This window comes from Bos javanicus, chromosome 3 (genome assembly GCF_032452875.1).
Source record: "Bos javanicus breed banteng chromosome 3, ARS-OSU_banteng_1.0, whole genome shotgun sequence".
NCBI lineage: Eukaryota > Metazoa > Chordata > Mammalia > Artiodactyla > Bovidae > Bos > Bos javanicus.
The window spans coordinates 92,439,092-92,462,500 of NC_083870.1; the positions used below are offsets into that span (position 1 = coordinate 92,439,092).

At 49.3% G+C, this 23,409-nt stretch overlaps 1 protein-coding gene across 7 annotated transcripts; it reads left to right on the top strand.

Annotated features, from left to right (window-relative positions):
- Positions 1-5,299: 5,299 nt before the first annotated feature.
- On the top strand, positions 5,300-17,446 carry LDLRAD1 (low density lipoprotein receptor class A domain containing 1). Of its 7 annotated transcripts, none has more exons than XM_061411868.1 (7): positions 5,329-5,490; positions 6,481-6,760; positions 9,935-10,063; positions 12,145-12,282; positions 14,017-14,064; positions 14,431-14,559; positions 15,976-17,446. In XM_061411868.1, exons 1-7 carry the CDS (start codon positions 5,392-5,394, stop codon positions 16,122-16,124), a joined length of 972 nt encoding a protein of 323 aa, XP_061267852.1. In that variant the 5' UTR covers positions 5,329-5,391; the 3' UTR covers positions 16,125-17,446. The 7 variants fall into 7 exon arrangements, with proteins under 7 accessions (XP_061267857.1, XP_061267854.1, XP_061267852.1 ...); XM_061411872.1 differs by lacking the exon at positions 5,329-5,490 and adding an exon at positions 7,277-7,331 and having other exon boundaries at positions 6,643-6,760; XM_061411870.1 differs by lacking the exon at positions 9,935-10,063 and having other exon boundaries at positions 5,325-5,490.
- Positions 17,447-23,409: the final 5,963 nt, after the last annotated feature.

Sequence of the window (23,409 nt, forward strand, 5' to 3'; positions counted from 1 at the left end):
TACCACACAGCATCTTAAGAAGCTTACCTTTGCTCATATGCAAATTATCAAAAACACTTGAGTCGGTTCAATCCTGCCAGAAGGACTTCCTAAGGTCCTCCTTGTTTCAGGTCCCTGGTCTCAGAGATAGGCTGATTCAGATGATTACAAAGGTGGTAGTAATCCTAAGAATGATCTAGGCCAAAGATTCCCAATCTTTACACAAAACTTCATGGATACCTTCTCAGTACAGTATATTTTTTATCAATCAGGAATGATCAGATTATCTGGTCTATTGATCTTAGAAATCCTTTTGTGTTATCTGCCAATCTGAGCTACGTATTAGCATGTTGAAACCTGGTACTTTGACTCAGCCAAAAGCAAACAACTTTATCCCTTATTATCAGTCTGTGTGGCTTTATTTTAGGTAAATGTGACATTTCCACTGTGATTTTTTTAAATACATAAAATAATTCCCATTATAATTTTTGTGGGCTCTTATGTATTTTAGGATCACATGAGGGGAATCATTAATACAGAAATTTGTAGACCTTTTTTAATAAAGCTAGTCAGCCCACCCACCAACCTTTGGAACAATCTATACAATTCTCAGCTATGTCCCCACTGTCCCCACACCATGGCAGTGATTTTGCCAAGATATCCTATTAGAGATCCACATTTTAACCATTCAACAACCACTTAAGAGCCTGAGTGTCAGGCCCTATGCTGGATTATGGGGCTGCAACAACAAAGACCCAGTACCCAACTCTGGTTGCTCAGGTTTTAAAGGAGACAAACTTATTAATGTGATATGACCAGATAAGCATGAAGTACTCTGGGAGGACCCCTAACTTCAGTGATACCCAAGCTTAAACCTAGAGGGAAAAGGAAAGCCAGACAAAATACAGGGAGCAGTGTACCAGTGAGGATAGCATGCTCACATCTAGAGGCATCAGGTGGGGAACTGCAAATGGTTTAGAAGCCTGAGATAGCACATGTAAAAATAGCAATAGATGGTGCTGGACAGACCACAAAATAAAGGACCTTAGTAAACCTGGACCTGGTCCTGAGCAAGATGGCAAGCACAGAAAGGTTTTAAGCACGAGAGCTGCAGCGCTGTGGAACAATGCCCTGGACAACGGTGCTCCTGGTAGACTAGAGGGGCATTTGGGAGGACAGCAACGTCTTAGCTCTGTAGTTACCTCCAGGATCTGTTAAATTTTGTGTTTATCCAGCCACAGAGAAATGGGAAATCCCATTTGCTTCCCAGGGTTGTTTTTTTGTTTTTGTTTTTTAATGCCCAATAATCCTATTTCGTTTTGTTTCACATACATTAATATTTTTGAGCTCTTAAGTATAAGGGTCTCTGTTGTTCCACATTATTGTTTGGATGGTAAGCCTACTCATTGGGTCATAGGCACAATCTGAGTATTGCCAAGCAAACTGGAAGGCTGTCCCATGGACTCCTAAGCTTCTTACCAGACTTCACGTTGGGCTAAATTTTTAAACCACAGTGCTTGGTCTACTTATTATTGTCCTCAAATTCTAGGTGTGCCAGCCCAGCTTCTACTAACCCAGGGTATTCCTGACCCCTTGCCTCCACATTACCAGTTGCAGAGCAGGTTATGTTTGCATTTGAGTATCATAAGTAGAAGCTACCTTTTTTATCTTTCTTTCTACTTCTAGACTAGAGTCTAGGGGTGGTGGTATGTGAAAGAAAGTTACATGGCTCAAAATAGCCTGGAGTTAAAACTCCACTCCAGGTCCTCCCCACCATTCTATGCACAACAAAAAACTCTCTCACCTGAAGAAAAAAAAATGGACATTAAGGTTGATTAGCCCAGCTCCCAGCCGGTCCAGCCTCCAGCAAAACTCCAGAATTCCTTGCCCCAGCCATTTAGAGAGAACTACTCCAAACAACCTTGGAGAAGAAACAGGCCCCCTTAAGACAGTAGATTTCCACATATATGCCTATATATACTTACTATTTTCTTAGCTTAGTGCAGCAGCTCACTAATCTGACTCCTGCCCCTTCTCGCCTCACTAAAGGTGATCTGTTCCTGTAAAGTGCCGGTCTCTTTCACTTTTTCCAAACCTCGCCTTCTCTAACTCCCTTACCCTACAGTATTACAGTGACAGAGACAAAAGATTGAGATAGTGGGAAACGCAGCTTTCTGTGAGAAGCTAGACTGCACAGTTAGTGTAGATTTTCTGACTCTTTGCAATAATTAAGTTCTGAAGTGCTGTTTGTATACCTTCTCTGAAATGTATAATTGTTGAAGTCAGCTTTACTATTTCACTATTAAGTATTCTCTTCCTGTGATGTTAATGAATTATCTGTTTAGAGCAGGCGTTCTTGACCTTTGTCACGCCATGGACCTTTTTGATAATCTGGTGAAGCCTATGGACTGACTCTTCCTCAGAATAATGTTTTCACATGCATAAAACCAAGCATAAAGGATTGCAAAGAAAACTAATCATATTAAAATACAATTGTTATTTTCAAAATTTTCCAATTATGTATATATGTGCTTCTTTATTAACACATAACATAAGGCCTAGTGGTGGTTCTCAGAGAAGGCGATGGCACCCCACTCCAGTACTCTTGCCTGGAAAATCCCATGGACGGAGGAGCCTGGTGGGCTGCAGTCCATGGGGTCACTAAGAGTCCGACACGGCTGAGCGACTTCACTTTCACTTTTCACTTTCCTGCATTGGAGAAGGGAATTGCCACCCACTCCAGTGTTCTTGCCTGAGAATCCCAGGGATGGGGGAGCCTGGTGGGCTGCCGTCTATGGGGCCGCACAGAGTCGGACACGACTGAAGCGACGTAGCAGCAGCAGTGGTGGTTCTGAAACTACTGGAATTTCAAAGTAATTTCAAATTTTATTTTGAAATCTCGGCAACAACTGGAATATGTAAATATCTGATTTCTATTGGTGATAAAGTCACAGGAACTGCTCACAGTACTATCAATCGTTGACTGTGTTCATAATTAAAGGACATGCTATATTTCAGTTAGAAGTTAGTGAAAATATTTAACTTTTTTCTCTTCCAAGTTACTGAAACTCTGGTTTAGGGGTTGTCTAATTTTACTTTACTTGTTATTTTGAGAGTATAATATTTTTATTTGTTTGTTCACTTCTAAATGATTTGGGCTTATTTTACTATTATATGTTTTATATACTTGAATTGTTTGGCAACATTGCAGCAATAATTGAAGGCTTGGGTGGAAAGAAATCAGCAACTGATTAGAAATGAAAGGTTTCAACAAAAACTCTTGAAAATGTTACCTCAAGAGATACCATCATGCAGTCATTATTGGAGCCCCACATCTGAAAATTTCATAATGCTTAAGTATGTATGTGTCAAATAAAATTTGGTTCATCTGCACTGAGAAATATTATAATGCTATCTTGTAAAAGTGTCTACTTATATATTTCATGGGAGAAGGCAATGGCACCCCACTCCAGTACTCTTGCCTGGAGAATCCCATGGATGGAGGAGCCTGATGGGCTACAGTCCATGGGGTCGCTAAGAGTCGGACACGACTGAGCGACTTCACTTCCACTTTTCACTTTCCACTTTCATGCATTGGAGAAGGAAATGGCAACCCACTCCAGTGTTCTTGCCTGGAGAATCCCAGGGATGGGGGAGCCTGGTGGGCTGCCGTCTATGGGGTGGCATAGAGTTGGACACGACTGAAGCGACTTAGCAGCAGCAGCAGCAGCAGATATTTCATGATGAAGTTTGTATATTGATTCCCCATGACTTTTGCAAAGCCCTTTAGAGTACTTTCACTGTCACCTTTAAATGTGTCTTTACAGCATCCTTCTGGGAAAGCAGGATGGGGTTTAACATCTCCATGTTAGAACTGAGGAAACAGAGTCTCAGCGAGGCAAGGCATCCAGCCAGGACTCCCAGAGTTATGGAAGGTACAGTGATAGATGCTGAAGCAGGGACTGAACCTCACCTCTAGGCAGGTCTGGAAGTCGATGTGACAGGTGCCTGGGTCAATCTAGTTGTGGTGCCCACTTACTATTGACCAACCCTGAGCTGCGCCCTGGACTACAAAGTAGTCCCCACCTCAAGCAGACCTCTTTGTAATTATAAACAAACCAAGCCATTCAGAAACAATATTGTATTCTCCCAGGGTGCAGAACACCTTCACTTACTTCGTTCTAACCACAAAATTCTGAGGTAAGTATTCTTATCTCCATTTTCAGATAAGGAAACAGAGAGGCTGTGACTTGCCGCCTTAAATTAGATAGGTATTAATTTGGCAGAATCAGAATAAAAACCCAGGTTTCTCTGACAAGCTGAGATTTGCTGATCTTATGGGCAGAGGATCGCCGCTAGCTATAGCCAGGGTCAGATGGAGCCCTAGACCATAAGGATTACGCTGCTGCTGCTGCTAAGTCTCTTCAGTCGTGTCTGATTCTGTGCGACCCCATAGACGGCAGCCCACCAGGCCCCGCAGTCCCTGGGATTCTCCAGGCAAGAACACTGGAGTGGGTTGCCATTTCCTCCTCCAATACATGAAAGTGAAAAGTGAAAGTGAAGTCGCTCAGTCGTGTCTGACCCTCAGTGACCCCATGGACTGCAGCCTACCAGGCTCCTCTGTATAGGGAAAGACAAATCCGAGGAGGTGGGGAGAGTTGGAGAAGGCTTCATGGAATGAGATTATTGCCTGGTTCTGGACAAGAAAGATGGATTTAGAAAGGTGGATGGAGCCAGCAGAAATCACTCTAAGCAAGTGACAAGCTACATACTGGGAGAGAAGTGTTTGATCCATGCCACAAAAGATTCAGATTCAGCATAAAGAAACCCGTAAGTCAATAAGAAAAAGATAAGTCACCTATAGAAAAATGGACAACAGATAGGAAAAAGCCTTTCACCAGGGAAGAAATCCACATGACCAATATATTTTAAAAGGGCAACATTACAGCATGGGCTGGGGCAGGGCTTTTCAAACTGAATATGCATTTGAACCTCCTTGTTAAAATGCAGGTTCTGGCTTGGGTCTGGATGAGATTCCATCTCTCATACATGATGAGGTCCTGCTGGTCTGAGGACCATACATTTAAGAAATGAGGAGATAGGTAGAGGTAATGTGTGAACTTTTCAGTCACCCACGTCTATAATGCAGCTGTGCCTCCTTTCAATTGTGAACCTTGGGCAAGTAACAATGTTTCTGTGCCTCAATTTCCTCAACTGTGAAATGGAGATAACAATAGTCTCCCTCACTTGTGGTCGGGAGGACTAAGTGGGTTAACATATGTAACACGTGTAGTGCAGCATGTGACAAAACAAGTGTTCAATACATGTTAGCAACTGGTGGTGGCCTAGGAGTTACTAGAGAAACGCAAACTAAACCGTAGTGAGATACCATTTCTCACCCACCAGAGGCGGATGTCAGAAAGTCTGACACTTTCAAGACTGAGGAGACAGAAACTCTTGTCACTGCTGATGGGGGTGCAAACCAGTACAGCCTCCTGGAAGAGTGGTCGGGTAATATCCGGTGAAGTTGGGGGGCCCTGCAGGGTGATTCTAGATGTATGTGTATGTGTATTTCTAGAGAGTGTGTAAAACCTAGCCACTGGAAGCATACGCGGCATGTTCGAGAAACTGGTTGGCTCTGGGGAGGGAGGGAAGGAATAATACAACTGGGGAAAAAAAGAGGACTACAGTTTTGCTATACTTGATGGAAAGATGACTAAATTTTAACATTATTATCTCTGGATGGTGGGCTTCCCTGGTGGCTCAGATGGTCAAGAATCTGCCCGCAATACGAGGGACCCGGGTTTAATCCCTGGGCCAGGAAGATCCTCTGGAGGAGGGCATGGCAACCCACTCCAGTATTCTTGCCTGGAGAATTCGATGGACAGAGGAGGCTGGCGGGCTTGAGGCCATGTGGTGGCAAAGAGTTAAACAGGACTGAGCAACTCAGCACAGAAACATACACATCTCTGGATGATGGATACATGATTATTTGTTACATTAGTCTTCCAAATTTTTTGTATTTTCTTACGTTTTTAAATTTTGTTTTTCAGGGAAAGAGAGGGGGAAGAAGGGAGACATTAGAGCAAGTGGACTGAGTGGGTCTGGTATAGTGTTGGGCGTTGAGTGGGGAGGACAAACAGATCCATCTACGGGGGCACCACTTTTCTTCAGGAATGAGGGGAAAAGAAGTTTAGAGAGACAGATGAGAAAGCTGAAACTCGGGTTAAGTGACGTATCATTTTAGTGGAAAATACATATTCTTTCCACATAGGTTATGTATTTCATTGAACAAACATCAGTGAAAACATGATCCCTGCTTTTTAGCCACTGGAACCTTAATTCTGGGTATTTCTGCCTGGATTTTCATGCAGATGGGGGGACCTCCATCTCATCATCGATGTGGGGGAAAATCACACACTGAAAAATTCCTGAGTTCAGCTTCCCTCTCAACCCCACACTGTGTGATTCAAGGGCAATTTCTCACTCTCTGAACCTCAGGCTCTTCTGTCACATAGAGAATTCTGGTGTTGGAGCGTGGCTGTCAGCCTGCAGAGGGGGAAGAGGCCAGGCCGGAGCAGGGCCCTCCTGCCCTTTCCTCTTCTTGGGAGGCAGTCTGGGAGGAGCCTGCCCACAGGGAGGGTGCAGCTGGGAGAGGCCTCCTGTCCTTCCTCCTCCTGGCTACCCCTGGTGACAGGCCGGGAACCTGCCGAGTTTTCTGCATTGCCAGGGCTGGAGACAGGAGCTGGGAGCCAGAGACATGAACAAGATCTTCCCCCAGGTAAGAGCTGCCCTGAGACGGTTCCTGACCTGGGGCAGGGGGGCGGGGTGCAAACACCAGGCTAAGGGTGGGCAGTAAAGAGGGGAGACACTGAGATGACTCGGGTCCCCCACCGCCCCAGAGGCTCTCTACCAGGTTGTAGGGAGATGCAACAGGTGAACCAGGTACATGGTTCAGGTGGTGAGAGCTGGGAGGGGACAGGAGGCCAGGGGAGGGAATGATTGACATTAAGGGGGCCGCCTGGGGAGCTTCTCCAAGGGGGTACCCCCTGAGCTGGTTTGAAGGATGAACGTTTGCCAAATGGGCAGTGGAGGAAAAGGCTTTCCAGGAGAAGAGCACAGTACAGGCCAAGGCGTGGGAACATAAAGTAGACACGAGTGTGGAGCAGCCGAGTGGGAGGGCCAGTGTTCCCACCCAAGGCTCTTGGTGACGCTTCTGGGAAACTTTTCAGTCCAGCTCCCTGAGGCTGGACCTCCCCTCCCCTCAGCCCACCCCACATTCTGTTCTCTTGGGCAGGGGGATGCCAATGGCAGTGCTGCTGCTGGAAGCAAAGCCCTCCCTGGAGGGGAAGGTAAAGGCCGGGGGGCCTGGGGCCAGCCCCTCCCCCACATGGGACTCCCTTGATGCTGGGCTGTTGCTATGGAGACACAGAAGCGGCTCCCTAAGGCTCCCTCTGTCTCTCAGGCCTCGGCCCGTTGTTCATGTCATCCATTCCCAGTGTCCCGGCCATCTGTACCAACAGCCATTTGCTAAATGCATAAGCACATGTGAGCACATACTGTGCGCTGCCCACCCCGCAGACCTACAGTGCCCCCCAAACCCATAGAGGAGAGAGCTCTAGAGTCCAGTCCCTGACTCAGGGTGACTCAGGTGGGTCTCCACCTCTGAGGGATAAGGTGGGAGGGATCTCACGTTTATTGAGCACCTACTCTGTGTCCAATCTTGACTCTCACTTGACCACTGAGGGGAGAGACCCAGAGAGGAGCTACTACTAATAACTATCAAGGATCAAGGCCCTACTGTGTGCCCAGCAACATGGGGCCTCTTCTATACCCAATGGTCAGCTCTGAGGAGGTCTCCTGTTAGGTGCAATAGCAGATGAGGCAGCTGAGGTGACGTGAGGTCGGGTGGTTCAGCTGAACTGGGATCCCGCACGGATGGGAGGCGTGAGGCAGGGTTCAAGTTCGAATTAGGGTCCCTTGGCTTGCAGAGCCCCAGTAACTTTTTGCTCCACACTGGCGCTCGTTTATTTCAAGCCTGCTTCATGAAGGGCCTGGTGTGGAATAATGGGCTCCTTTTCCCGTCTGTCCCCAGGGGAATCAGCACTTAAGGGCTTTCAGGCTTTGAAGTGCGACCTTCACCTGGCCATGGCCCCCGAGACGCTTCTGTGACCCCTCCTGCCCAACCTGTGCTGTGCAAATATTTGAGAAGCAGCTGCTTGGCTGACCGACCAGGACGCTTCTCCTTGCCAGCCTTCTCGCTGTCTCCCTGGTTACCCGAGTTTACAAGGGAGCCACCGACCGAGGCTGCAGGGAATGTGGGTTTTAGATTTATGCTGCGTCTCCTCCTCTGTCTCCCTTCCCAAGGTACACCCACCCCAGGCTTCAGCCACACTTGCTGTCCCCCATATGCCATCAGGACCTCTACCCTCCTGCGCCCTCTACCTGGACTGCGCTCTCCTTGCACCTTCCCCTCACCCGCCCATGGAAATCCCATCCTCCTTCAAGCACCCAGGACACCTCATTCACCACACTGGTCACCTGGCTGTGCGAGCAGCTGGGGAACAGGTACTGGTCTGACTGATAGACCAGCACAGAGCAGACTGCTCTGAAAATGTGAGTGGACTGTATGAAGTGACCCGAACTGACCTGAAGTGGGTTCTTCCCTGGATCTCTAGGTCAGAACATTCCCAAAGCACCTATTGTGTGCCTGCTGCTGGGCTGACCTCTGAGGACACATGCCCCTGCCCCTTCCCTCAGATAATAGTCCCCGGGGGACAGAGGAGTGCTCACACTCTTCTTTTTATGTGTCCAGACCTTGTCTTCTAAGTGCAGCTGCAAGCTTTTGGAGGGCAAGGATCAGAGTTGTGACTGCTTTTATGTCCTCTACAGAGCAGGGCCCCTAGTCACTCAGTCATGTTCAACTCTTTGCAACCCCATGAACGGTAGCCTGCCAGGATCCTCCAGGCAGGAATACTGGAGTGGGTTGCCATTTCCTTCTCCAGGGGATCTTCCCAACCCAGGGATTGAACCTGGGTCTCCCATGTTGCAGGCAGATTCTTTACCATCTGAGCCACCAGGGAACTTAGTAGGTCCCCAATAAGATTTTCTTTCATTATTTCACAAGCCAGAAAAAATTCAGGAGCAAAGTCACTTAAAGGTGTCACTATCCTTTCCAGATTGGCACATAGTAGATGCTCAATAAAGACAAATAGTAGCTAGAACCTTCATAACACTTACTATGTTCCAAGCCCTGTTCTGATCCAGTACCAGCTCAATCCTCTCAACAACTCTAGTGTAGGCATTAGAGCCCCATTTCCCACGTGAGGAAAACAGGCACAGAGAATAAAGTGGCTTCTCAGTGTGGCCCAGCTGAAAAGTGGTGGAGCTGGGATTCCAACCAGCATCCTGGCAGGTTCCAGAATGAACAACTAGTTGACACCGTGGAAAGAGCACCAATTTTGGCAGCAAATAGATGTGGACTGACATAACAGCTCCACACAAGGGGACCTGGACTTTTCCTTCTCTGAGCTTCAGTTTCCTCGTCTGTAAAATAAAAGTTGTCTTGAGTAATTAAAATAATGGCTATGAAGGGCCTGCTTTGGTTTCTGCCCTATGGCAGGAACTCAGGAAGCAGGTGTCCATGTCTCCTTCCCTATCTCCTGAGGAGACAGACTCATGGAAGGACATGGGGGTTATGGGTGGAGCAGAGACCTGGGGCCCTCGTCCCGACTGCCACTTACCAGCTGCTGGATGTGGGCCAGGGCCAGGCGTCTGGTGGGGTGGGTCCACAGGCAGAGCTGAGAACATCTCAGTGGGCTTGGGAGCGCCCTTCTCCAGGGAAGCCTGTCCTGCCCCAGCACCCCAGTGAAGAGAGACCACTTGTAGGGGTCAGGGCAAGGGTCCCTGGGCCCCCGCACTGGCTGCTCCATCACTGGTTTCCCACCCCACACAGCGAACTGCAGCCCTTGCTGCTGCTCACGCCGAGGGGCCTGCCTCTCAGCCTTCCTGATGCTCCTGCTGACAGCTCTTGCAGCTCTGATCTCCCTGGTCGCCATCCTTGGACCCCCGCCTCGCACGCCAGGTCAGGGCGGGGAAGAGAGAGTGGGTCAGACTTAATGGGAGGGTAGAGGGAACACAGAGCAATGGGGGAAACTGATCCTGTCTGGCTTCTCCACAAAGTGACATTTGAACAGTTCCTTGGGGTGCATGTACAGATACACACCGACACTGACACGCACACATCTCTGAGCTTCCATGTGCGCACCTGTAGCTTGAGCTACTGAAGTGGACCCAGCTATGACGCCACCTCCTTCAGGAAGCCTTCCCCGCCTGCCTTGTTTAGGAGCCTTGTTTCAGCTCCCAGTGCTCTCACACTTCCTCTCCCCCAAGCCCGATCACCCCGAGTGGTGTTGTCTCTCTGCTTGTCTGTCTCCACCACAAACGACGGGGACCTGTCCAGTACATCCCTGAGGCCAGGCAGGCTTCAGCATGAGCCCCAACACCAAACGTGACCTCATGAAGCTAACAGTTTGCAGAGTGACACGGAGGTTAACCCAATAAGCACTTTAAGGCAGGCTTAGTGGGAGCTCTGAGCGTCTGGGGTGGGACTCTGGCCAGTCCAGGGGTCAGGATGGGCACCTTGAGAAGTGAACGGCACTGAAGCATGCAGGGAAAGCGGGGTTGGTTGGTGGAGGGGGTGGTGGGAAAAGCATCCAGGCACAGGGAATAGCATGTGTGGGGTGGGAGGAAATATGAGGAGAGGGTCAGTGGACTCGATGGACAGGGCAGCGGGTAGGGCCGGGGGCCCAGGGCCCAGCGCCTCTAAGGCTGCATTGGGGAAGGAGGTCACCATCTAGAGAGCCATGGGAAGGAATTAGCTGGGAGTGGGATGTCACCAGACCTACCTTTCTGAGAGATATCTCTGTTGCCTAACAGGACGTGCTAAGGGGACTCAGTGAGGATAGGGGTAGAATCCACCCTCGTGCCTGTGCATGGACACTGCAGGTAGATGTGAACACATGAAGAGCTGCCTCCATGCATGCACCCGTGTGTCTGTGTGTACATGTGTGCAAGCATCCGTGTGTATGCACATGTTTGTATGTGCAGGTACATATCTGTGTGTGTTTGCCCTTGTGTGTGCATGTCTGTGTTTGTGCAAGTGTGTCCAAGCATGTATGTCTGTGAGCAGTTGTGTGTGTGTGACAATGTGTCTCTGAGAGCCAACACCTCACACTAGCTGAGGCAGTTCCAGGAGATGAGCTGTGATTCACATGCACACAGACCCACATAAACTCGCCCCCACCTCCAACCCCACACACGTGTGTCTGCATGCACAACCCGCAGAGCTGGACCTCCAGGCTCCTCTGTCAGTTTCTCTCCCCTAATTCTTTGGAGCAGCCCTAGGGCTGGGTGCTCCACGCAGTGGGACAGAGGGAAGACTCTCAGAGGGACAGACACTCAGACAGTCCCCACCAATCCTGGGCACTGCGGAGGCAGCCCGACCTCAGGAAAGAGAGAGGCAGCAGCCTGGTTATTAGCTGTGTGGCCAGGCCTCTTGAACCTCACCGAGTCTTGCTTTTCTCATCTATAAAATGGGGCTAGTGATGGCATGTCACAGGAGGGTTCAGGGAAACAATAGAATAAAAATATGAAGGTGTTTGCAGCCTGTACAGCTGTCCCAGATATAAGGACTGTGGCATAACGGTTGCTAGCTGGCTCCAGGATGTTGCCTCTGACACCCTCACCTGCACCAGGAGCCCTGCGATGAAAACCGCTTCACTAACTCGAGGCCTGTCCTGAGGAGCTTCCCGTGAGATGGTTGTTCAATAGCCATGGGAACCATGACTTTCTCTGCACTCTCTTTAGGGTTATCCACACAGAGACTTTTATGTAATCTCCCCAGCAGTCCCACGGGGTGTGTGCTATGCTCCCCACTTTGCAGACAAGGAAGAGGCACAGAGAGGTCAGGTCACCTGCCCACGGTCACACAGCCGGCAAGTGGTTGAACTGGGGCTTGCACGCCATCTTCGACGCTGAGCTCAGGGTCTTCCCTGTGGCCCCAGCTCCTCGCTCCAGCTCAGGTGGGGCCCAGGGGGGGAGAACTTGGTGATGCCCTTGTGAACACCACCCTTGACCCTTCTGGGGCTCGCCCTGCCCACCCAGGGGCCCAGGCCTGTGTGACACAGACGAACAGGACGGGCTTCCTGTGCGATGACCGGAGCAGCTGCATCCCGGCCAGCAGCGTCTGTGACGGCGTCCGCGCCTGTGCCCACGGCGAGGACGAGGAGGAGGCCTTGTGCCGTGAGTACCTACGCCAGGGCCCCTTGGGAGTTGCCCCCAACTCCAGCTCTCCCTGCAGCCAGACTGAAGCTCGAGCACCCTGAACGTACCAGGCACCCTTGTGTGCTTCTATGCCTTTGGTTGTATACTGCCAGGAACATTTTCTCCCACCCAGTCACACGCACACACATATGCTCACACGAGGGAATGCCTCCATTCTGGGTCTGGAGAAACTTTATGCAAACTTCATGGCAGAGTTCAAGTGTTAACTCCTCCAAGAAGCCTTCTCTGACTCCCAAACTAGATGAAGTTCCCTTTACTGGACTCTCAGCCCCTGTGCTTATTACCTGTGTCCCAGCCCCAGTCACATTGATTGTCAATCTCATTTGGCACGTTTGCCACCCCCGTCAGACTGTGAACTCCTCGGAGGCAAACCTAGTCTGCTTGATCTTGGGGCCCAGGGCTGGAACAGGGCTCTGCACAGAGAAATATCCGGAATGATTTGTTGAATAAGTGATGAAATTAGTGAATCAACCAATGAATGAATGGGAAGGTCTAATCCCAGACCTTAGACCTGGAAGTTCTCAAGAGAGAGGAGTGTGGCAATTGCCACAGAGGAGGGAAAGAGATTGGTGAGTTAGAGTGGGTGGGGTGGGGTAGCTTATGAGAGGAGGGTCATTGTGTCGTGAGCCCTCAAGACCAGAAGAGATCTTAAATTCATCTAGCCTATGTTCCAGCTCATGCCCCAATCCCCTCTGCCACCCAGCCTCTGCTTGCTCACTCCCAGGATAGAAGCTCACTACAACTTGAGGCAGCCGCTCCTATCACTCTGGTTTTCCAATGGGGACGTCTCCCTTGTACTGAGTTTAGGGCTACCTCCCAATAGCACCCTTGACTGGTTCCAACTGTAACCTCGCATCAACCCCTGCCCTCCAAGAACCACACGTCAATCTGTTTCCCATGACGGTGGCACTGCGTGGATTGGAGATTACTTTGTTGTCCCGCATGAGTTTCCTCGTCCCTGAACTACCCTCTGAACTCCCAGTCACCCCATTGTGATTGGTTTTTCCCACCCCACCAGCATCCACAGAACACAAACCAACTGCCCGTGTCCCTCTCCCTGGACTAGCTCCAGAAGCATCTGTGACACTTCCGGCTGGCTCTGGCCAGTCCAAGGAACAAAGACTTTTCCCCTCCTAAGTCTGGGTTATATCTCTAGTGATGTGGCCTGAGTTTGTGTTAATTTTTGGTAGCCCTGTCACACTGCTGTCTAACACAGAACCCACTTTCAAGAAGGGTGCTCTGATTCCCTCTCACAAAACATGTGAACCCACATGCCCTGAGTTCTGGGATCCAAGTGCAAGACTTCACACTTATTCTTTTAAAAAATTATTTACTTTATTCATTTATGGCTGTGTTGGGTCTTCACTGCTGGTCTGGCTTTGCTCTAGTTGCAAAGAGCAGAAGCTACTCTCTAGTTGCAGTGCTCGGGCTTTTCATTGCGGTGGTTTCTCTCACTGTGGAGCATGGATTCTAAGTGCAGGGGCTTTAGCAGTTGCAGTGCATGGGCTCAGTAGCTGAGGCTCTCGGACTCTACAGCACCGGCTCAATAGTTGTGGCTCACAGGCATAGTTGCTCCATCGGATGTAAAATCTTCCCAGATCGGGGATTGAATCGTGTCTCCTGCATTAGCAGGTGATTTCTTTACCAGTTAGCCACCAGGGAAACTCCACATTTATTCTTGTTGTGTTCCAGTTGGAGGAAACTTCCTGGAGGTGAAGGAACTTGAACCTGGACTTGCAGGTGGGATGGTTTTGGACAGGTGTCAAGAAGGACATTTCTGGAGGGAGGGGCAGAGTAAGACATGGTGTGGATGGGAAGGAGCAAGAGCTGAGTAGGAGTGAGGAAGGGAGGAGCAGCTCTGGGCATCCTGTTGGATAAACAGGGAAAGAACCCTCCTCTCCCCTTGATTGACCTCCTCCCCAGGAAACCTTCTCCTTGTGCCCTTCCTGGATGCTCAATGACCTTGGGTTTGTCAGCTGCCAGGCTGGTCAGGACAATCTACCTCCTTTTAGCTGTGAGACACCCGCAGCCTGAATGTACCGGCCTGCCCGTACCTGAACTGCAGCCAGATGTGGACTTGCTCCTGCTTCATCTCTCCCTCTGTAGGAGGTGTGCCCCAGAGCCTCCCCGGCTTTCTTGTGGCTCACTGTGGAGACCCTGCTTCCTGGATCTACTCAGACCAAATGTGTGATGGGATCAACAACTGTGGGGACTGCTCAGATGAACTGAGCCCAGGTCGGGGTCTGGGCACAGGCTGGGCTGGGCAACTGGCCAGGCAGCGGCCAGAGGGCAGAAGTTAACCAGAGAATCTCTGAGGTTTCCCCTGCGTCCCCTGTTTTCATTCTAGGAAGATGTTTCCCACTTCTGCTTGAATGCCTCAAGTGGCAGGGTGCTCATTACCACTACAAGTGGTTCCTTCCAGAGAGTTATTCTTCTGTGGTGGGGAGCTTAGTTTCAAGGTCTCAAATGAGGAAGCCAGGGAGCCCAGAGGGCAGTCACAAGAAGAGTACCTACGTGGCCCAACTGGGATTTGAACCTGGGCTTCCCTCATCTCCTCTGCACCACCCAACAATCCTGTGAAGAAAGCAGGGCAGGAATCACTGGCCCCACATTATATGTAGGTAAACTGAGGCCAGAGGGGAGAAGCGACTTAGTAAAATGAGTGATAAAGAGGGAGCTTGTGTATAAACCCAAGTCTCCCAACTCTAAGATTTGAGTTCTTTCACTGCCCCAGAGTTTGCTTCCAATCTCTTCCCTAGCATTCAACCCATAAATATGTTCTGAGCACTGTTGGGGCTGGCCTGGTGCCAGGTCCTGCTGGGGGACAGCCAGGGGTCAAACATATGTCCTATCCCCAGGACTTACATCATACTAGTGACTAAAGGTAGTGCCAGGGGTCCTGGAGAGGTTTTTGTTGGAGTGGGGGAGGGGAGAAGAAATCATCAAGGGAGACTTCTCAGAAGAGGCTGTGTTCAAGCTGGCCTTAAAAAATGGACAGGGTTTCACCAGGCAGAGACTGGGTGTGCAGCGGTGAATGCTGGAGGCCCAGGGTCCAGGTTAAAGAAGGGAGGCCTGCAAGGTTCCCTCAGGGAGTTGTAAGTGGGCTGGTGGGACCAAATTAGGGTGAGAGAGGAGGATGGGAGATGACGGGCATTAATATTTGAACACTGACCGTGGGCCTGGCACTTGGCCTATCTTTCTTAGTAACAACCTTGAGCAGATGAGGAAACTGAGGCTCAGACAGGGTGAGAGACTTGCTTGAGGTCACACGCAAAGTCACATAGAAGTTTAGCCCTTCTGGATGGCACACATATGATACATATACCACTTCCTGCTGCTTTGGTATCTAAGGCAGATATTACTAGGCTTGGATACAGCCTCAGTGCTTTTCTCAGCTCAATAATCCTAGTGGGGCCCACTGATGGATCACATGAGATGTACATGAGACAGGGTACTTGTCACCCTGCCACAAGGATGCCACCCCAGGAGGCTCTGAGCTGAGTTGGGGAGTCTAGATTCTCTCTTCTGTAGGAAATAAGGAATACAGTCAACCTGTGTCAGATAGGGTAGGGCTGGGGGGCTATGGCCAGCTGCAGGGCTTAGGAGTGCCCCAGTGCATGGGGCATTCCAGCTGTTCTTCTGTCTTCCCAGTGACTACCTGCCCGCCCTGCGGCCCTGGGTGGTGGCGCTGCCCCTCGACTGTCTTCAGATACTGCAGCTGTATCCCCAGGAGCCTCTGCCGGGATCATGTGCAGCATTGCTTCGACTGGTCTGACGAATACTCCTGTCCTGGCCCTTGACTGAGTCACCCAGGCCAGAGTGGGCTGCTGGCTGGAATGGGGTTGATAACCCTTCACATGTGCTATGAATCCAAGAACAGAAAGGAGTGTTTGAGATCACGTAGAGAAATCTACACACCATCGTCTCTGAATAGGAATTGCCTCTCCTGCTTTCAAGTTTTTCAACCTCTGCTTGAATTCTTCCAGGATGGGGGGCTCATTACCATGTTAGGTAGCTCCTAACAAAGATGAGGGAAATCTGCTTCCATGATTTGCGGCCTGCCTCTGACGACACACAGAGGAAATCTTCTCCTTTGCTCCAAGACAGGCTTATAGATACTGACCTTGCCACTCCTTGGAGAAAAAATAAGTTTTGAGCTTGAACACCAAGCTGAGAAGTTTAGACCTTCTGGATGGCACATATACGATATTTAATGCCACTTCCTGCTGCTTTGGTACCTAAGGCAGATATTGCTAGGTTTGGATACAGCTCAGTGTTTTTCCCAGCTCAATAGTCCCAGTGGGGCGCACTAATGGATCACATGAGATGTACATGAGACAGAGTACTTGTCACCCTGCCACAAGGAAGCCACCCCAGGAGGCTCTGAGCTGTAGGAAGAACAGCTTGAGGAGTCCCTCCTCAAGCCCTTCTATCCCCTCTCCTCTGGACCACTTCCACCCTCACCCCAAGACCACCTGCCCAACCAAACATCCCAGGTTCCTTCAAGTAGGGATTGTATTTCAGTCCCGAAGCCTGAGTGAACCAGCTATTTCTTGGCATACATTCCAGTTTTACAGCACCCAGGCAGGCAAGGATGGATATATCCATTAAACAGATGAGGAAACTGTGGCCACCAGGATCGTACAGCAAAGTCAAGCTCAGAACTGGGACTCAAACACGGTCCATGGTGTCCCGACCCCAAAGTCGTTTCTGCTACCAATGTGACCCTATCTTGGCCGGGGTGGAGGCCAAGAGTCTCTGGGTTTAAAAATGTAGCTTGAGCCCCAAGCATCCAGTATCGTGCATCGAACCTGGACTGGCAACTCGGGAGGGTATGGGGAGGGAGGAGGGTTCAGGATGGGGAACACAGGTATACCTGTGGGCGGATTCATTTCGATATTTGGCAAAACTAATACAATATTGTAAAGTTTAAAATTAAATAAAAAATGTAGCTTGAGGGTCAGAAAGTGTCCCACCCTCATTCTGAAAGATGGACTTGGAATCTGGCTAATAAGAGGGTTCCTGTTGATGGAGACAGACATATCCCTGTTGGAAATTAATATAATCAATTCTATGTATCAGTCTTCTGTGAGTTTTGAACTAAAAATGGACATCTGAGAGACAGGTGAGCTCCAGTTCATTCATTCATTGCCACTGAGTCAATTCATTTGCTCACTGAACAGTCTCTGTGTGCCTGTTCTGTGCCAAGCCCAGTGCCAGGCACCCTGAAGTGAACAGACCTGGACCCCAGCGCCCGAGGAGAAGAAGGTGTCACGGAGGAGGCACCTCACACTGGAAGGACGGGTGGGGCAGCAGGAAGTGCTGGGCTGAGGGCACCAAGGAGGGGCCTTGGAGAGCCAGAATGTGGCCATATTTCTGATTCAGATGACTTGAGGGCCAGCTCGTGGAACAGGACACCACAGAGATCCCACCTGAGCGAGGCTCAGCCTGGGTTCTGGCACCTTTGGCTGAGTTTCTCTCCAAGGGCAGCACAAATGGGGCACAGCCGGTATGCTCGCAGCATCCTCGGTTCCGAAGACTGATCCAGAGGAACTGACTGACCCCTGAGGAGGAAGAAATGAAAAATCACTTGGACAGAGTGCCAGGCGGGCTATAAACCACGGGGTAACAAAGAGTGGGACACAACTGAGCAACTAAGCATAGCACGGGGAACAAGAAACGGTCCAGCAGCTCATGCCCAGCGTTCACATGCCAACATGCTCCCGATGCCCAGAGCATTGGTTGTTGAAAACCGGGTCACTGAGGAGAGGCCATGGGAACAAGAGCCTACGCTAGCTCCCACTGAAACCACACAACTTAGGTTAGGGCTCATACTCGGCCAAAGCCCAGGCTGGGACTTGAACCCACTGTCTTTTAATTGAGGTCACACGCCTGGTCTCAGGACTTAATGAAGCTCCGGTTCTTTAGGTCTCTTCACAGAAAGAATTCAGGGAGAGGTAAGAAGTGGGTTTATTTAGAGAGATACATATTCTACAGACAGAATGCAGTCCATCTCAAAAGGTGAGAGTGGCCCTGGGAGAAACACTCCACACACAGAGCGTTGGCCATCTCAGAAGGTGGAGGACCTGAAACATGGGGTGGTTAGTTTTTATGGGATGGGTAATTTCATAGGCTAACGAATGGGGGGATTATTCCAACTATTTTGGGAAAGGGGAGCTTTCCAGGAATTGGCCCTCCATCCACTTTTTGACCTTTTATGGTTAACCTCGGAACTGTCACGGCACTGCGGGTGTGTCATTTAGCACATGCTAGTGTGAGTGTACAGTGAGGTCCACTGGAAGTCAAATCTTCTGCCAAATTGGACCTAACAGTTCCAATCGGTCTGTGTTGTATCCTCAAGGGCTATGCCATTCTTCTAAAGGTTGTGCCCTGACGGTGTTTCAATACCAGTCAGCCTCAGAGTTTCAATTGCAGGAGAGGCCCAGTTCCCGCCAGGGGCTGGTGGTGCAAAGGTTGGCCCCTGTGGGAGAGAGATGGGGAGACCTCAGTGGTCATTCAGTCCTGAGCTTCTTCAGTGGGCTGCAGCTTTCTCAGAAAAATACTCAGAGGCACTCAGTTGCACATAATTCTACCCTCCGCTCCCAATCAAGGCCATCCATGGGCCTTTACAGGAAGGGGAGCCCCTTCCCAGGGCCTGAAAGTGGGCTCCTGCCTAACACTCAGAAATGAGTTGTCTGAGAAGGCACACAAACTGACAAAGCAAAAAACTTGACTGTGAGTGGGCCCCAGGATGGAGAGCAACAGGGAACCCAGGAGGCCTGCTCTGCCACATGGCCCCCGTCGTATTATGGTAATGGGGCCAACCTCTGGGTTGTCTCTGGCCAGTCATTGTGCTTGGCCCATATTTGGTCTGACTCAGGGTCCTTACTGATGGGACCTCCTGTTGTGAGACAACTCATGAGCAAGTTATCATTGTGTCTGGCCAAGGCGGATGGTTTCAGTCAACCGTTCCCTGACAGGCCCGTGGGGTTAAGGTGTTTCAGTTTATAGGATGAAGAAACCAAAGCTGAGACCAACTTGCCTGAGTCCATTCAGCATGTCAGTAGCAGGGGGAAACCAAAACCCAGCCTTCTGGGTAGACACGGTTGGCACTTGCTGAGTGCTCACTACTAACCAGGCACCGTGTTAAGAACTTTACCTCTCATCCTCCAACAAGGCTCCGAGGGTGGTACTGTGCTTGTGCGAGGTTTAGAGAGGCCAGGCAGCTTGTTGAAGGGCGCACGACTGTGAGCGCAGAGCCAGGGAAACAGAATCCTGCGGGATCGCCCAGAACAAAAGCCTTTCCATGCCTCACCCCCTCATTTCTCACTTGGTCTCCTAGGCCTTTTCCGAGTTACAAAGAGCAGACTCCCGCAGTTACTATTAATAACTAGGGATGTGAAGAATATAGAAACAAAGGAACAGCAGTTAAACAAGAAAAGTAACGAGAAAACAAGAAAAGTTAAGAAAGAAAACTAATAATAGTTCAGGGATAAAACAGAGTCCTACTTCCTCCTCAAGGCATAAACATGACAATCTGATGCCTATCTTTGAGTTGTTCTGTAGCAACTCAGACCCCCACACTCAGATGGAGGCTGGTGACCACAGACTGAACACAAGCACTAGACTCCAGACTCTCCAGAACCAGAGGGTGGATGGTGAAGATTCCTGAAACACCACACTGTTACTTCTCAACCAACCAATGAAAAGAAAGTCAGGAATCCTGGAGCCTTCATCCCCAATGTTGCCTTTAAAAATGCTCCCCTGTAAAAACAAAATGCTCCCCTGAAAGCCATTGGGGACTTCGGGTCTTTTGAGCCTAAGCTGCCTGTTCTTGCTTGGCCATGCAATAAACCTTTCTTTGCTCTAAACTCTGACACTTCCATTCATCTGGCCTTACTGTGCCTCAGGCACGTGGACTTGGGTTTGACAACACCAGGAGTCTGGACACTTAGCTATGGCAGTTGGCTGTTTCATGCTAAGTTTCAGGAGGTCTGGGAAGCTTCCAGTGGCAGTGACCCCTGAGCAGGGCCATGGAGGAGCCAGAGACAGGGTAGACCAGGCTGAAGAGCTGCAGGGTGCCAGTGCAAGGAGGGAGCCTAAGGGCATGAGAAGCAGTCCCTCGCGGCTGGATTATGAAGAAGAGTCTTGGATTCTGAGCAGGAGGGGTGAACTTGACCCTGGACATGCAGGGTGCTGGCAGAGGTTTTCAGCAGAGAAAAACACATTTGCTTCCTTTTCCTGGAAGAGAGGCTGCAGAGGCTCTCCTCAGAAGGCTTTCCTTTGTACATGGATGTCATGACCAGACTACTTTGCAGGCAGGAGGGGGAGAGGAAGAGCCAAAAGGTGAATTCCCCTAGGAAACAGTAAAGCTTCCAGCAGAAGAAAGGGCAGGGCCTTTAATGAGTATGTCGACAGAAGGAAAATATACAACTAAAAGTTGCAAGTTAAGTTTTACTCAGGGACCTTACTGAAAACTATAGTCCAGGAGACAGCCTCTCAGACGGGTCTTAGGAGCCACTCTAAAGAGATAAGGGAGGACCCCAGATATACAGGTTTTTTTTTTCTTGCTGGGAACACAAACAAAAACATGTAGTTGAACATCAAAAAATTACTGCTAATCACAAAGAAAAGACATTTCAAATGAATGATTTGGGCACTTTTCTATGCATGGGAAGATACAAGACTCTGGGTTCACTGAAATCATTCTTTACATATCCTTTGTAACTCTCTCGGGCCAGTAACCAAAGCACAGAGTATTTCCTGGTTTTCTCCATTCTATATTCCCCTCACGGTGCACCATTGGTGGGAGGCTGCAGTGGCTAATGGCTCGATCTTTACAGAAGTGGTATGTATAGTAGGCACCATTCTTTGTTTACTGGAATGGCAGGCAACAGTCCCTGTCTACAAATATTAGCAATATTTGCTGAGCATTTAGTACATGCCAAGCACTATTGCAAACTTCTGTGTCTTAGCTCTTGTACCTCATTTTACCTTACCCTCATAAAGGAACCTGGCTTGGTATTCGTACTTCACAGGGGCTAAGAGAGATGAAGTTGCTGGACTAAGACCACACAGTTTTTAAAGGGTGGTGCCAGGATCAAACCTTGATAGGCCCAAGCCCAGCACCCACTACCTCCACTCCTTGATGGCTCACTCTTTCTTAGCCAGGACTCCCTAGAACAGAAAGCTGAAGCCTGCGCCAGGGGAGGCAGCCTGTCAACAGGAGGTGGCTGGTGCTGGCCGAAGAGTGGTGTTTGTTCTTTTCTGGTTTATTGGTTCTTCTTTTCAGAAAGAAGCAGGTGCTGTAGCAACCTCCCAAACAGCATTCCATAAGCTAGTCCAGGAAGCCGCAGAGCCCAGGGTGATCAGCCAGGCCCCTCCCTTGGTTCACATCAACAGAACAGGGGATTTAATGTCACAGCCTGCAGAGAGAACTCAGGCAGCCAGCGTCAATATTTGCCATGTCCCAGCCTCCCTGGCCCCAGCTCCAAGATCAGTACGTTAAGTACAACAGGTTCTTCTCTGTGCAAATACACAGGGATAGATAAATGGAATTTAAAATGGCTCAGGCTTCGCCACAGGGTCTGGACTGGAAATCTGGCCTGGTTTAACCTTCTGCCATCACTGTTTGCCTGGGGCTCTCCATTCATCCTTAAATTCACCAAACCACATACATCAGAGCTGGTAAGAAGCTCAGAGTCCAGCCAGATTTCTGGTAGGAAGACACTGCTTCCTGGAGAAGTAGAGAGGGAGGGGACCAGCCCGAACTGGAACTGCCTGGTAGCCATCTCTGGGATTCTGAGGGCCACCCAGCAATTCCAGGCCAGGCAGAAGCGATTTCTCTTCGAAAAAGAGCGATCTCTCTTCTAAAAAAAAAGCAGTTTCTCTTTTTTAAAAAAGTTATTTAAAAAACACACATTTATAGTTATATTTACATTTAGTGAAATACACAGATCTTGAGTGTATAGTTCAGTGAGGTTTTTTTTTAATTGGGCTTCGTTGGGTCAGTTGTGGCATGGAGGATCTTTCATCGTGGCTCATGGACTCTCTGATTGCGGCACGAGTCTCAGTAGTTGTGGTGTACAGGTTTAGTTGCTTCGTGGCTTGTGGGAACTTAGTTCCCTGACCAGGGAACAAACCTGTGTCCTCTGCATTGCAAGGTGGATTCTTAACAACTGGACCATCGGGGGAGTCCCTCAGTGAGTTCTTTTAAAAAAAAAAAAAAAAAACAGGTTTATTGAAGTATGATTGACAAACAGTAAGCTATACATATTTAAAATGTACTCTTTCATAAGTTTTGGCACACATATATACCCATGAAACTATCACATAATTTCATGTCCATCGTGAACATGTCCATCACCCTCAAGAGTCCTTGTGCCCCTTGGTAATCCTTCACTCTCACCCCACCCTGATCCTCACTTCCATATTTAGACAACCACTTCAGAGTACATCATGAGAAATGCTGGGCTGGAAGAAGCACAAGCTGGAATCAAGATTGCCGGGAGAAATACCAATAACCTCAGATATCCAGATGACACCACCCTTATGGCAGAAAGTGAAGAAGAACTAAAGAGCCTCTTGATGAAAGTGAAAGAGGAAAGTGAAAAAGTTGGCTTAAAGCTCAACATTCAGAAAACGAAGATCATGGCATCTGGTCCCATCACTTCATGGCAAATAGATGGGGAAACAGTGGACACAGTGGCTGACTTTATATTTTTGGGCTCCAAAATCACTGCAGATGGTGACTGCAGCCATGAAATTAAAAGACACTCCTTGGAAGTAAAGTTGTGACCAACCTAGACAGCATATTAAAAAGCAGAGACATTACTTTGTTAACAAAGGTCCATCTAGTCAAGGCTATGGTTTTTCCAGTGGTCATGTATGGATGTGAGAGTTGGACTGTGAAGAAGGTTGAGAGCTGAAGAATTGATGCGTTTGAACTGTGGTGCTGGAGAAGACTCTAGAGAATCCCTTGGACTGCAAGGAGATCCAACCAGTCCATCCTAAAGGAGATCAGTCCTGGGTGTTCATTGGAAGGACTGATGTTGAAGCTGAAACTCCAATATTTTGGCCACTTGA